This window comes from Humulus lupulus, chromosome 3, assembly GCF_963169125.1.
Source record: "Humulus lupulus chromosome 3, drHumLupu1.1, whole genome shotgun sequence".
Taxonomy (NCBI): Eukaryota; Viridiplantae; Streptophyta; class Magnoliopsida; order Rosales; family Cannabaceae; genus Humulus; species Humulus lupulus.
This window is the reverse complement of record NC_084795.1, coordinates 269,649,493-269,665,067: the sequence shown is the minus strand read 5'-3', so window position 1 is coordinate 269,665,067 and position 15,575 is coordinate 269,649,493. Positions and strand designations below refer to the sequence as shown.

Below are 15,575 nucleotides of genomic sequence, written 5' to 3'. Positions count from 1 at the left end.
GCGTGGATAATTTTTTGAAAATCCTGAAATTCAAGGGAAAGAAGAGTGGCGGTTAACCAGGAAAGACGTCTTTGGGTTTCGTGCATTTATCAAGACCCACGTTTTTATCCGAAAACTTAGTGCACAAGAAACGTTGCCTAAAAATTTCAAAACCCAGAAAATGGGAACCACACTCAAACGTCAAAACTGGGTATAAACCAGAGACGAACATCCGGAATGAAAATCTAGAAAGCATAAAAGCCTATCAGATCAAAACCTCCTATCGTATCATGCTAAGAACGTAAACTAGCATACACAGCAAGAACATTTTAAATGGAAAACAAAAATGGCATACTTACACAGTAATGGCGATTGCAGAGAGATCGTCGATCGAAGAAGAGGTTGCAGGAAAGAACTCACTGACTCGAACAGACCAGGATTCCTTTGCTTCTTTGGTCGAGAAAACATGCATAGAATAGGAATTTTGCAAAGAGGTCTCTGAGTTTGTTTTTCTTTTTTGCTTATGGCGAATGAAGGTAAAAGTGAAGAAGAAGATGAAGAGTGGGGCCTTGTATATATAAGTGGGGAAAAGGAATTAATCAGGAGCGTCGAGTGAAATCCTCACTAGATCGAACGGATGGGGATCAATGACAAGAAGGCGCCGAAAAGTTGTCAAACGGACGATCGTGGGCGTGTTTCCAAGGCACTCAAGTGCCTAAAGTGAGCAATACCCAGCTGACGCGTGTCCATTTTTAAGAGTGTATGACGGTACAGTTCTCAAGTAAAGTAGTTCAAAAGTTTCCTTCTCTTAGGATTCGAACAAATACTTTTGAGGGGCCAAGATGTTATACCCAGATTTCGAGCCATGGTAAATGTGACCTCGAAAGTCGGATTCACAACAATTGATCTCGTAAGGATTAGAGTATGCTCCAGGGTTGTATATCGAGCCTGCAAAGTATGATATATGACCTCGAATATGGTGACCTCGAAACGATCGCGACATCGGAAGGTAGCTCCGAGAACACCCTCATCTCCAGGGACGACTTCGGATCAGGGGTCGCGAGCTCGATGAACGTGTGATCTCGAAAGCCACGTGAACTCGAGAGATATCTTCAGCTCGACAGATGACGGGAAGCCTGGGAAGCTAAAGCCTTAGAAGATATGCGATAACCATCCTGAATATCTACAAGTATTATAAATAGGAGATGTAATCCTCATTCATTAATGTAAATCCCCTGGAATCGTGGGATATTATTTGATCAGTTATGCGTTTCCTGATCTTCAGGGACGTATCCTTTTATATCTGATTATAGGCATTTAAAGCTATTTATTTTATGCATAAAAAGACTAACTACCCAAAATATGTGGGATAGTATTCTGCAGCCTTCTCTATAAATAGAGAGGCCATGCATCATTGTAAAGGACCGAAATTCTGATCCTTGAGAGAAAAAACTCTGAAGAATTCATGCTTAAGAATTTTCAGAGATAATCTTGAGATTAATAACAAAGACTCGTGGACTAGGCATATTTAACTGCTGAACCACGTAAAAATCGTGTGTTTGATCTGTTTTATTGTATTTGGCCATTATCTATTATTGTTTTTGTGCTCTTCTTTCACTGTTTGACGAAAAGCGGCGTCAACATAAGGAGAATATCGTTTTCCATTCTTTACCCAAAAATACCGCGTTTTGACATTTTTCAATTTATTATTTATGAACGATAATACTTTTTTATTTACAAAATTATAAAACCTAACTCAGACTCTTCACTTCACTCTTCTCTCTTTTATCTTTTCCAATATCCCATCAACTTGTCCACTTTAACACTTTTTTGCCACCCAAAACAAATAATTAATAAAAAAAAAGCTCATTCTCAATTTAGTGATGTGAATAATTGTAATTACGTATATGCTGTTTTTAAAAGATAATTAAATTTCGTTTTACTCCGGAAAGTTTGTATTTTTCCACCACAATCATGCGCTAAAAATCTAAAATCTTATTTATAATGTTTAGTATTATATGAATAAAAATCCATACTTTTAATTACAATACAAGTTCTATTGTATTATTGTTTTTGTTTATTATTTAATATAGAATAAGACAGTGAAAGAGGATCAATTAATTAAGATTGGTCTTTTTAGAACAATTAAATTGGTGGTACGGATAATATTTAAATTTGATTTTGTTGTTTAATTCATATTATTGTTTGAAACAAAATTATGGGAAAAGTTAAAATGATTAATTGATAAAAAAAATAAAAATAAATTCAACATGACAATATTAAGACCAGTCTTTTTTATATCGTTATTAATGATTGCATTTAAAACTTCTCACAACAAATCTTTTAGTTTTAGTTAGATTGCAATTTGTAATGTGTGCTATATGAATAAAATAAAAATTGCTATTTAATCTGGTATTAATGTTTATGACATGTAAAAATCTTATTATTTACCACATTATCGCTAATTATTATAAATAAAGATCAACTATATATATTTTTTAATGATAAATTTTTTGAAGTACATAATTTGAATAATAAAAAAAATTAATTTTTGTATGTTCTCAATAATATTAAATAAATTATTAATTTTTTGTGTTAATTTACATTTTGTATATTGGAGCACAATTGCAAATACTGCACAATTACAAATATTGTACAAAATATAGCATTAACTTAATTTTTGTGCTAAATTTATCACAAAATTCAAATCTTGGAGATGTCTAAATATTCTTTTAATTAATGTATGGTGCAAAGTATGATAATGCCCATATTATTGATCTATTTTTTTTACTTGAAAAACACTGATAATATTATATGAGTATATATTGTTATAATGCATTTTAAGATGTTTTTTTAATATTTTTTTTATGAATAACTAATGGTGTCTAATATTGTTTATTTAATTATGGTAAGTGAGTTTAATTTTAAATTCAACTTCAAATAAAATTTTATTTCATTTTATGGGTTTTGGACACTCTTGATGACTTCTCTAACTTATTCTTAATAAACCACCAAAATCCTTACATTACATCATGATCAATTTTTTCTTTTATATTATTTTAATATTAAATTTCTTTAATCTTTTTTATTTATTTAAAATACAAAATGATGAGAAAATATAAGTTAATAAAAAGTGTGAGACATATTATTAAAAGAAATTTGAAGACTGAATTGTAATATATCTAAATGTAGAAATATATTATTACAAAAGTTAAAAATATTTTGTAGATATATCTATTTTTACATTATTGATTGTGAGTGTTCGTGTGTGCATTAGTATAAGTTTATGGAAAATGTAAAATTGTTGTGTGAAATGTGAACAATTTGCTAGGACTTATAGAAAGTCAAGTCAAGGAGACGAAGGGGTTGTACGGACATAATTTTTAAAGAACTTCGAATGTAAGTAATTGGCCTTTTCTTTGACGTTTCGTTTTCATTCCAATAGAAATAATAGTACTATGTCATATTATATATTATATATTATATATTTTTCTTTTGAGAAAAGCTATACTAAAACGATAAAGGCTCTAATGCAAATTATCTCTTTCTTTGAGTGCTTGTACTATATTCAAATTCCTTTTTTTTTCACTTGATTACTTTAACAGACCCATATTTTTTGTTCACCGTTTTCACTAAGCTTTGGAGCCAAGAAACCTATTTTCTTTCCCTTACTTTAAAATGGGTTATGGTGGAAAATGTTTGTTATAGAATGCATGTGCTAAGTTTTTCGATGCAGTGAAAAGGAGCTGTGGAAAAAGGTGAGCAGATAATGATGATGATGATGATGGAAGGTGGGGAAACTTCAGATAGGAGAAAGAAAGACTCTACTGATCAGTTCACTCAGACTGTGTTTTCTTGGACTCTTGAAGACATTTCCAATGAAAATCTTTACAAAGACAAGGTTCTTAGTCTCTATATATAACTTTGTTCATCCATCTTCATATTTTTCTTGGCATTTTGCCAAGTGGGTTTTGTTTTGTTTTTATTATATTTTATATATGTTGGCCTTTTTCTCTGCATAATAAAATAATAGAAAACTGTACGGAAGTTTTCATTTTGAATATTTTTGTAATTTTAAAGTTATGGAATTGTAATTTGTGTATTTTTTCCCAAACATAAACTATATCACTGAAAAGATTATATGTTGATGTTGTTATATCTGTAGATAATGATTACATAGTTCTTGCCTAAAATAGTTGAGCATAAAATTATTAAATAGGGGAAAGCCAACTTCTGTAATTCTATTATAGCAATGATAAAGAAGTTTCCATCACTAGCCAAATATTGTTGAATGTTCTTCCATTTGGGATTTACTTTTTTAAAACATGGAGGTGATCATGTGATATGGGGTCTTCATGTTTTACATTTGATGGAAGCAAATCATTTCTTAGGTTTATATCAAGGGAATGATACTAAAGGTTTATTGGTTTCCGTATTGAATTGAAGTTTTTTTTTTTAATTTTTTTTTGGTATGCATTTCAAAATTTCCTATTCGGATTTTGTTTCAATGTGCTTTTTTGGTGCTTCCAATTCTCACGTACTATGATTGGTGAGACACCATTGTGTTTATGGCAACTGAGTGTTGACTATAAAACTCTTAAACACAAGATAACTGAGTTTTAACCATTCATTTTGTATAGAAGTTGCAAGCTTAATTACTTAACAAGACCTTCGTTTTTTCCAGGTGGAAAAGATTCCTGAATCATTTCAATCGGTTCAGCATTATTTGGGATCTTTTGTCTATCCTTTATTGGAAGAAACTCGAGCACAATTATATTCAAGTATGGACGTACTGTATAGATTACCTTTTGGCGAGGTAGTTGCTTTTGATGAAACCAAGTCAAAAGGAGAAAAAGTTTATCAAGTTAGAGTTGATTACTGGAGGAACAGATTCAATGATAGGAGCAAGGAGCCTTACAAAACCTTGCCTGGAGACATCTTGATTTTTGTCAGTGCTAAACCAGAAACTTTTTCTGACTTAGAGAGGACAGGCAGATCATGGTCCTTTTTATCAGTCTCTAGTATCACTGAGGATGAGAAAGGGGATGATAGTAGCTCTACTTATTTCAAAGTCAAGTCATCAACGGAGTTTGAACTGGAAAAGCAGATGCAGACATCATTGTTCGTTGTTTTCTTGGCGAATTTAACTACTAACAAAAGAGTTTGGAAAGCATTGCATATGTCAAGAAACCTGAAGATGCTTGATTATGTTCTGTGTAATCGTTCTGGGGTAAGCTTTTAAAATATTAATTTTGCAGATTTTGTTCAGTTAATATCGTTCATGCGGAAGAGATTATTATAATTATGAAATGTTGATTTATGATAGAAGTTTAGGTGTTAAACTTTCTCACTATTGTGCTGATGGTTTCCATGTGCTATATTTCATCTGTTTCATTTCATTTTATATATGTTTACATATTTTAAAATAGGTTATGGAAAATTTTGATACCTGCTCTGAGGAGAATTGCTGCATATCTGATGAGAAGTTGGTGAAGAGTCTATCTTCCAATATGAATGAGTCTCAGACTGGTGCAGTTCTTGCCTGTCTTCACATGATGCACTGCAAGAACAGAGGTGCTTTTGAGCTTATTTGGGGTCCGCCTGGGACAGGGAAGACAAAAACTAATGCTACCCTTCTTGTCTCCCTCATGAAGATGAACTATAGAACCCTTGTTTGTGCACCAACAAATGTTGCAATAACTGAAGTGGCTTCTCGAGTCCTGAAGATAGTTACAGAATCTGAATCCCTAATGTGTTCATTAGGAGATATTCTTCTGTTTGGCAACAAGGAGAGGCTCAAAGTTGGGTCAGATATTCAAGAGATATTTTTGGAATATCGAGTTCAAAGGCTTGCAGAGTGTTTTGGACCGCTTGGTTGGAACCATTCCTTTACTTCCATGATAAACTTTCTTGAAAATTGTGTTTCTCAGTACCATGTTTTCCTGGGAAATGAATTGATAAAAGAACAACAAGAACAGAGCTGTGAAAGTAAAACTATAGAGGAAGGAAGCACAGAGAAGTTCAAATCATTTCTTGATTATGTGAGGAAAATATTTGGTTCCATTGTGGAGCAGTTGAGAAAATGCATCTGGAACCTCTGTACACATTTACCTCAAAGTTACATTTTGGATCAAAATTTTCAAAACATGACAGCCCTTAGTGGGTTACTTGATCGTTTTGGAACACTTTTGTTTGAAGATAGTATGATTTCTGGAGAACTAGAAGAGATATTTTCTTGTGCTGAAGGAATTGATTATTCATCTAATTCATTTGTGAATAATTCTTACTTGCTGTCAGTGAGAAGTGAGTGCCTTTCTATCTTGAGAACCCTTCATGGTTCCCTTAAACAACTTAAATTTCCAAATTTTAGATCTGAAGAAGTAATAACAGAGTTCTGTTTTCAAAGAGCTTCGTTGATATTTTCCACTGCATCGAGTTCTTTTAAGCTGCACCATATGAAAATTGAGCCATTGGCCGTTTTGGTCATTGATGAAGCTGCACAACTGAAAGAATGTGAGTCAACTATACCTCTTCAACTTCCAGGTATAAAGCACGCAGTTCTTTTTGGTGATGAATGGCAGTTACCAGCTACTGTTAGAAGTGAAGTAAGCATATGCTTTCGAATGGTTACTCTGTTTTTTTAATAATTATTCTTTTATCTTGACTATAATATATCTTTTATTATCTTCCTTTAACAGATTTCTGAGGAAGCTAGTTTTGGAAGAAGTTTATTTCAGAGGTTGAGCAACCAGAGCCATTCAAGGCATCTCCTAAATATTCAGTACAGAATGCACCCATCAATCAGTTCTTTCCCAAATTCAAAATTTTATCATAACCAGATTGTGGATGCGCCTAAAGTTAAAAGGAAAAGCTATGAAAAGCGTTATCTTCCAGGATCAATGTTTGGTACTTATTCTTTTCTAAATGTTATTGGTGGAAGAGAGGAAAAAGATGATGATGGGCACAGTCGCAAAAATATGGTTGAGGTTGCTCTTGTCATCAAAATACTGCAGAATCTCTACAAAGGTATTGATTTTTGTACACATATATGTTTGACACTTCTGCAAAAATGTCATTGATGATTATGATGATGATGGTGATAGTAACATATTAATGGATTTTCATTTTTTTTTCCTTCTCAAGTGTTAGCTTATCTCAATCTTTATTATTTAACTCACAAAAGTAATTTCAGATTTTTTTTTATTATTATTTGTACTAGTGCCAATTTGCAGGGAAGTTGTATATCATTGTACATCTATTATAAATTTTCTTTTCATGTCATCAAAGAAGTTGGTAGATTGAGAAAACAAAATTCTTAATATTTAAAGCATAAAAATTGTTGACAACTCGCTTTTTTTTAAAAAATATATAAATAATAATAATAGCATAAATTTTTAGTTGTATGATTGTGCTTTCATCACATTTGGTTCTTACACAGCATGGCGTGAGACACGAGTTAAACTTAGTGTCGGTGTGGTGTCTCCCTACTCTGCCCAAGTAGTTGCAATTCAAGAAAAGGTTGGGAAGAAGTATGAAACAATTGATGGCTTTCAAGTGAAGGTGAAAACAATTGACGGGTTCCAAGGCGGAGAGGAAGACATCATAGTTATGTCAACTGTAAGATCTAGTATAGGCCAGTCGTTGGATTTCATATCCAAACCTCAGAGAATGAATGTTGCTCTCACTAGAGCTAGGTATGGCACTAAATGTTTATTTTTGCCAAGTATGTTCTTGCATGATTTTTATCAAGTGTGAATAATATCTGCTTGTTTCATTGTTTTCTCCAGGCATTGCTTGTGGATACTAGGTAATGAAAGAACCCTTGCTAATAGTCAATCTATTTGGGAGGCGTTACTGGTTGATGCAAAAAATCGCCAGTGTTTCTATAATGCTGACGACAATGAGGATTTAGCCAAGGCTATATTAGAGATCAAGAAAGAGCTTGATCAATTCGATGATCTTCTCAATGCTGATAGTATGCTTTTCAGAAATTCGAAGTGGAAGGTATGTTTTTTTGTGCTTAGTTGTTCTTTACTAATGTCATACATAAATCTACATACTCATATTTTGATGATTATAATTGGTACATCTGATATTTACATTCTAATATATTTTTTCCTCCCTTGCCATTCCAAATTTTAGGTACTTTTCAGTGATAACTTTTTGAAGTCATTTAAAAAACTGACATCAATCCGGAGAAAGAAGTCAATTTTAAACCTTCTTCTTAAGCTATCCAGTGGGTGGAGGCCCAAGAGACAACTTGTGGAATCAGGAAGTAATAGTTCTATGGATATAATGAGATTTAAGGTTGAAGGCCTGATTGTTATTGGTACTGTGGACATCACAAAGGATCTAAATTACAAGCAAGTACTGAAGATATGGGATGTTTTGCCTCCAGATGATGTACCGAAACTGATAAAACGCCTTGATAACATTTTTGGCAAGTACACTGATGATTTTGTAAAACTCTGCAACGAAAAGTCTTTTGATGGGTAGGTATTTTTGTATTTGAATAACTCTAAGCTCACATTGCTAATTTAATGTTTCTTATACTGCTATCATACTTAGTTCTTGATATGTTGTTATTCTGTTTCTAGCAACTTGGAAATACCAAAGAATTGGCCACCCTCTTTGGATTTTGTTCGGCTTAAGGATCTCTCCAACAACGAATCTGAGAGTGAATTAATTGGTTCCTCTTCAGATGGAAGAAGTTACGTGGAAAATTCGAAGGTCAGCGAGAGTTTGCTGCTGATGAAATTCTACTCCTTGTCTCATGGTGTAGTAAACCACCTGCTATCTGATCGTGATGGTAGGGAAATTGATCTTCCATATGAAGTAACGGATGAACAAATGGAGACCATCCTTTTTAACAAAAGTAGCTTTATACTTGGACGATCGGGAACTGGAAAAACCACAGTTTTGACAATGAAACTATTTCAAAGAGAACAGTTGCACCATTTTGCTATGGATGAGTTCCATGGAGTCGAGACTGATATTGTTGGACATGTTGGTGAAAATAGTATGGGACCCAATACACTGGTAGAGAAAGGCAATAAGGTCTTACGTCAGCTATTTGTTACAGTTAGTCCTAAGCTATGTAATGCCGTCAAGCAACATGTTTCTGACTTGAAAAGGTATGCAAATGTTCCTCACCATGGTTGTTATTAGTTGATTCTGTGCTAAGTTAAGATTACAAATACTTGTTATAAAGAGTTACTCTGATTTCATGATGTTTCTGTTACATGGACAGGTTTGCTTGTGATGGCAGCAATCTAGATGAAAGTAGTTCAATTGCTATTGATGATATAGATGATGAAGAAGCACAGTTCAAGAACATTCTGGACTCTTTTTATGACATTCCTCCTGATTACTACCCTTTGGTCATAACATTCCACAAGTTCTTAATGATGCTAGATGGAACATTGAGTAAATCTTTTTTTGAAAGATTCCTTAATGTGGACGATCTTTCTTCTGATCAAGTTAGAATTTCAAGATCGGTGTTGCTTCAGACATTCATAAGGAACAAGGAAGTCAACTACGAGAAGTTTAGTGCTTTATATTGGCCTCATTTTAATTCCAAGTTAACAAAGAAGCTTGATCCTTCTCGAGTCTTCGTTGAAATAATTTCTCATATCAAAGGTGGCCTACAATCTATAGAATCAAGTGACAGTAAGCTAAGCTGTGAGGATTATCTTAAAATGTCAGAGGGACGTTCCTCCAATTTAAGTCGGGAAAAGAGAGAAAGAATATACAATATATTTCAGATCTATGAAAAAATGAAAATGGAAAATGGTGAATTTGATCTTGCCGATTTTGTTAATGATCTTCATTCTCGACTCAAGTATGAAAGATACAGGGCTGATGAAATGGATTTTGTTTATATTGATGAGGTGCAAGATCTTACAATGAGTCAAATCACTTTGTTTAAGCACATATGTGGCAATGTTGAAGAGGGATTTGTTTTTTCCGGTGACACTGCACAAACAATTGCAAGGGGAGTCGATTTTAGGTTCCAAGAGATACGCCATCTATTCTACAAGAAGTTTGTATTTGAACCCAAAAGTGAACAAGGAGAGAGAAAAGAGAAAGGATTGATCTCCGATGTTTTCCATTTGTCTCAAAACTTTCGTACCCATGCTGGTATTCTGAAGTTGTCGCAAAGCATAATTGAACTTATTTATCATTTCTTTCCACAGTCCATTGATCTTTTAAAACCAGAAACCAGTTTGATATATGGGGAATCTCCATTGCTGCTTCAATGTGGGGATGATGAAAATGCAATCATAAAGATTTTTGGCAACCGTGGAAAGACAAGTGGAAATATTGTTGGCTTTGGCGCAGAGCAGGTTATTTTAGTGAGAGATGACAATGCTCGAAAGGAAATCTCCGGCTATGTTGGGAAGCAAGCTCTTCTACTTACAGTGCTGGAGTGCAAGGGACTTGAGTTTCAGGTAACTTTGTATAGTTCATCTACTTTCTAAAATTGTTCAACATGCACAGTAATTATTCCAACATAATGTTAATTCTTGTCCTTCTGTAGGATGTCTTACTGTACAATTTTTTTGGTTCCTCCCCTCTAAAGAATCAGTGGAGGGTCATATATGAATACATGAAAGAGCAAGATTTGTTTGACACCACCATACCAAACTTCCCAAAATTTTCCGAGTCCAAACATAATATTATATGCTCTGAACTCAAGCAATTATATGTTGCTGTCACACGCACAAGGCAAAGGTTGTGGATTTGTGAAAGCTCGGAAGTTGCTGAACCTATCTTTGACTATTGGAGGAAGAAGGGTCTTGTGCAATCTAAACAGCTTGATGATTCGCTTGCGCAGGCCATGCAAGTCGCAAGCAGCCCTGAAGAGTGGAGATCGAGGGGCATTAAGGTTTTGTTTATTATTAAACAATGAATACTGATATTTATGCTTGAAAATTTGTATTTCTAACAGTCTCTTTCCCCCTAGATAAACTTTGGTTGTATCTCTAATCCCCTTTTTTTCAATCTCGACAGCTCTTTCACGAAAACAACTATGAAATGGCCACAATGTGTTTTGAAAGAGCTTGTGATACGTATTGGGAGAGATTGTCTAAAGCTGCTGGACTCAAGGCTATGGCTGATCGAATGCGCATTTCAAATCCTGAAGAAGCTAAATCCATCCTTAGAGAAGCTGCTGAGATTTTTGAAGCTATTGGCAAAGCTGATTCTGCTGCCAGATGTTTTTCTGATCTGGGAGAGTATGAAAGAGCAGGTATAAATAAAACTTCAAATTAGTAGATTACAATTTTGCCATTTTATTAGTTTCTTCTTATTTGATTTTCTTTGTGCAGGTCATATTTATTTGGAAAAGTGTGGTGAATCTGAGCTTCAAAAAGCTGGGGAATGCTTTTCTCTAGCAGGGTGCCATGAGATTGCTGCTAATGTTTATGCTCGAGGGAATTTCTTCTCAGAATGTCTTACTGCTTGTTCAAAAGGAAAATTGTTTGAGATGGGTTTGTACTACATTAAATGTTGGAAACAACATACAACAAATGAGTGCAATACTGCAGAGAGAAGGGATGAAATAGACAAAATTGAGCAGACGTTTTTGGAGAAATGTGCTTTTCATTACTTTGAAATCAAAGATATGAGGTCCATGATGGAATTTGTTAAAGAATTTAATTCCATGGATTCAATTCGGAACTTCTTGAGATCACTATGCTGCTTGGATGAACTTTTGTTGTTGGAAGAAGAAAAGGAGAATTTCATGGAAGCTGCAAATATTGCCAAGCAAATAGGTGATATATTACGCAGGGTGGATCTGCTGGGAAAAGCTGGAAAATTTAAAGAATCAGCTATTCTTCTTCTTTTTTATGTGCTTGCCAACTCCCTCTGGTCACCAGGTAACAAGGGCTGGCCCTTAAAGCAGTTCAAAGAAAAGGGTGATCTCTTAACAAAAGCCAAAACATTTGCCAGTAATGATACAAACAACTTTCATGAGATTGTTTGTACTGAGGCTGATATCGTTGCAAATAATAAGAGTGACTTGATAACAATCATGAATCAGATGATTTCTTCTCAGAGGCACAAGAGTGTTAGCGGCGAGATTCTTTCTGGTAGAAAAATTCTGGACGTGCACCTTTCCTTAAAACCCACCAAGTACTATTGGGAAGACGAAATGGTGGCTGATGTAAGGAAGCATTCAGAAGACATGATTTCTAAAAACCAGGTATCAATGATGTCACTAGTTCACTTTTGGAATTTTTGGAAGGACAAGATTGTTGGTGTTTTGGAATGTCTTAGATGTCTTGAGACCGAAGAAGTTAATGAGTTCAGAGATTATGGGGAGTTCTGTATGAATTTTTTAGGTGTTTGGAGTGAGTACAATAATTCGAATCCAATATTTTTTTTCCTATACCCTGAGGCTGATTGGGCAAGATATGTGGCTAACAGATCAAAGAGAGGAAAGTTGGTATCTATTGATTTGCACCAGTTTGTTTCTGCTGCCCAGGGATATTGGTGTTCGGAGATGCTTTCAGTTGGACTCACGGTTTTGGACAGACTCAAAGCTCTTTATAACTTTCCAATCCAGAATTGTGATGTACTTTTCTTCAAAAGTAGGGCTCTTACTCTGATCTATGAGGTTGCAACATTTCTTTTGGATGCAAAAATTATGAAGCTGAGGCATCATGAGTATGAGAATCTGTTGAAGTACATTAGATTTTCTACTGAGAACATAGTTGGTTACATATTCCCAGACTGGCGGAAACCATCGAGTAAAAACATGATTTTACTCCGAGGAGCAGACACTACTAAGAGTATGTTGAATCAAGTCATAGCTGAATCTGTACGTCTAAGTAATAACATCTCTCATGGACAAATTGGAAGAGTTGCCATGATTATTCTTGGGTCTGGGAAGGTCAATAAAGAACTCTGTGAGAAGGTTATATTAAAATTGAACCGTGATGAAATGTGGAAACAATGGAAGGTATTCTTTGAAAATCTACGCAAGGTTAGGGGATCAGATTTTCCAGAAGACTCTGTATCTCCCGACAATGGAGGAAAATCAAGACAAGATGGACCTACTAAAGCATCTGAGACAGGAGTGTGGGAGATGTATCTTGTTTGTAGTTTCAAAGAAGCTATAGAAAGTACCTACATCACCAATTGGAGGACAGTTAACGACTACATATCTCCTAGTTGTTTCTTGTATCTTGTAGAGTACCTTCTGATATGGTTGTCTTCCTTTAATGGTTATTTTTTATCCACCAAATCTTCGTTTGTTGAATGTCTTATTTACCATGAGAAGTTCACCAGCCTCTCTCAAACGTCCTCTTATAAAGTCAATCCAGAACCCATACTTGCATTCTTATGCCAAGTAGTTCAAGAATTTCTCAACAACAAGATGGATACAATTCACTGGATAGGTAAATCTACCAGAGCAGTGATGGAGAACTACTCTGTGCTTGTTACAAGACTTGTGGTGCTGACATGTTTGCTTTGTGTCAACTTTGGCTTGAGTACTGATTTACTCATCAATGTGCTGAAGAAGATCCACATAACCGAACAACTACCACACTTGTTTTGTGTTGCCCTCAAGAAAGTAAGAAGAAACAACAATCCAGGTTTCAATGTGAATTTGATTGCTGAAGCTCTTAAGAAGATCAACAATCCTTTGGTGATTGTGAATTTCTGGAGATGTTGTCCGTTCAAGTCGTGTCCAGATGCCGTGTATGTAAGTATGAGTTCCAACCCCTCCAATGATGAAATATTAAGAGTATTGTTTCCGGACAAGGTTGAAGCTTCAGTGAGCTCAGTTGGAGTTGGAGCTTCTGCTACTGCTGCTGTGGTAGCTACTTCTGAGGGTGCTTCTAAGGAAGAGGTGCTGTCATCGTCCAAGGCTTCTAAGGACGAAGCGCTGTCGTTGTCCAAGACTTGTCAAGCTAGTGTTGCTGCAGCAGAAGCAGCAGCACCAACACCCGCACCAGCAGCAGCACCGGCAGCTACTGAAGTACCAAGTAGCAGTCAAAATCCAGATAGCAAAAAGAAGGGAAGTAACAAGTACAGAAAAAACAAAAATAGCAAATCAAAAGGAAAGAAGAAATAGGCTAAGTATCTAATGCAATGGTAGTTGCTAATTCTTATGATGAAACTCTAACGTATTATGTACTACATACATTATGAATATGAATATTGTTGTTATAATCTAAGGAAATTGATATAATTCGGTTCAAGTATATTTTATAAATATGTATGTATTATTTTTATCAATATTTACTAATCGATCATTGAGTTATTGTGTTTGTGACTTGAGTCCGTACTTATTTGGACACATTTAGCACTCAACGTAGTTCTCTAGCCATATTAAAGAAATAATTTGTTCTTGTTATTTTAGTAATTGACCAGAAGATCTAAATAAATACTAAAAACATGTTCATTTCCCTACCCACAACAAAAAATGACTCACATTCCGAAAATTTCCTCTAGGTAAGACTCGTATTAATTTTAACTAATCACTAAATAAAACACTGCATCAAATAATATTGTACACCATCATATAATCTCGGGTAGCAATATAAAAATAATACATATTATTAAAGAATTCACCTATTTCATTATTTTCATCTCACCCTTATGGAAAATAAATAAAAGAAAAATCAGAAAAGTAAAAGAAAAATGTAATCACGTTTCATCTTCTTCACGTCCTTATTTTATGCATTTTCGTTTTGTACAAAGACAGATATTTCTCACTTGGGAATGATACCGAAAATTGGGAGAGCCTCAATCTAGCTATGCCCTATTACCCAGTTCTAACTCTGACTTTTCACTCTTTGCAGCTTATCCCATATATCCAATTACCTTTTCCACTTTAAAAGAAACTTGTAGACACATTTTTCAATTTAGTGATATGCAGTTATGTATACAATATGTTTTTAAAAGATAATTAAATTTTGTATTAACTTACCAAGAGTGTGTCTTCTACTCCATTTTTTAAAATATCTTCCCAAAATACATTTTTTTCTATTTTACCTCCAAGTTTTATATTATACCATACATCAACTTCTCTATATATTTATTTACATAATTTAAATATTATATCTTTAAACATATTTTATTAATTAAAGTAAAATAAAATAATTGAAAAAGAAAAAGAAATAATAAATATTTACTAAATGGGAGAAAGAAAACTTATAAAGAAAAATAATAATATTAAAATATTATATAAAGATATGTAAACGTAGATATGAATTAATTGGAGTTTATGCATAATTATAATAAATATATGTATAAATGAGCTGATTGAAGATGTTTTTGTGAGTTTTAGCTAAATATTATAGAGAAAGTATATTAAAAATATATCACCAAAATATATTTTTTTATAATTTACCTCAAACTTTTACATTATACCACATGCATCTTTATTTTTTCTCTACATCATTTAAATATTATATTTTTTGAAAATATTTTATTCATTTTAAGAAATAAAATAATTAAATATAATAGTATCACACTCATATATATGCAAAATTTTATAAAAAAATAATAAAATATTTATAGCTTGATGAATAGTATTCACTACATATAGAGAAATACTATTCATTTAGGTAAAAAAATAT

The 15,575-nt window shown here is 33.8% G+C and overlaps 1 protein-coding gene across 1 annotated transcript; it reads left to right on the top strand.

Annotated features, from left to right (window-relative positions):
- The first annotated feature begins 3,497 nt into the window (after positions 1-3,497).
- On the top strand, positions 3,498-14,243 carry LOC133824166 (uncharacterized). The gene is made up of 12 exons (XM_062257039.1): positions 3,498-3,880; positions 4,664-5,209; positions 5,409-6,584; positions 6,678-7,005; positions 7,418-7,673; positions 7,767-7,983; positions 8,122-8,471; positions 8,577-9,113; positions 9,230-10,430; positions 10,520-10,867; positions 10,993-11,230; positions 11,310-14,243. The coding sequence occupies exons 1-12, from the start codon at positions 3,749-3,751 to the stop codon at positions 14,063-14,065; spliced, it is 8,085 nt and encodes a 2,694-aa protein (XP_062113023.1). The 5' UTR covers positions 3,498-3,748; the 3' UTR covers positions 14,066-14,243.
- Positions 14,244-15,575: the final 1,332 nt, after the last annotated feature.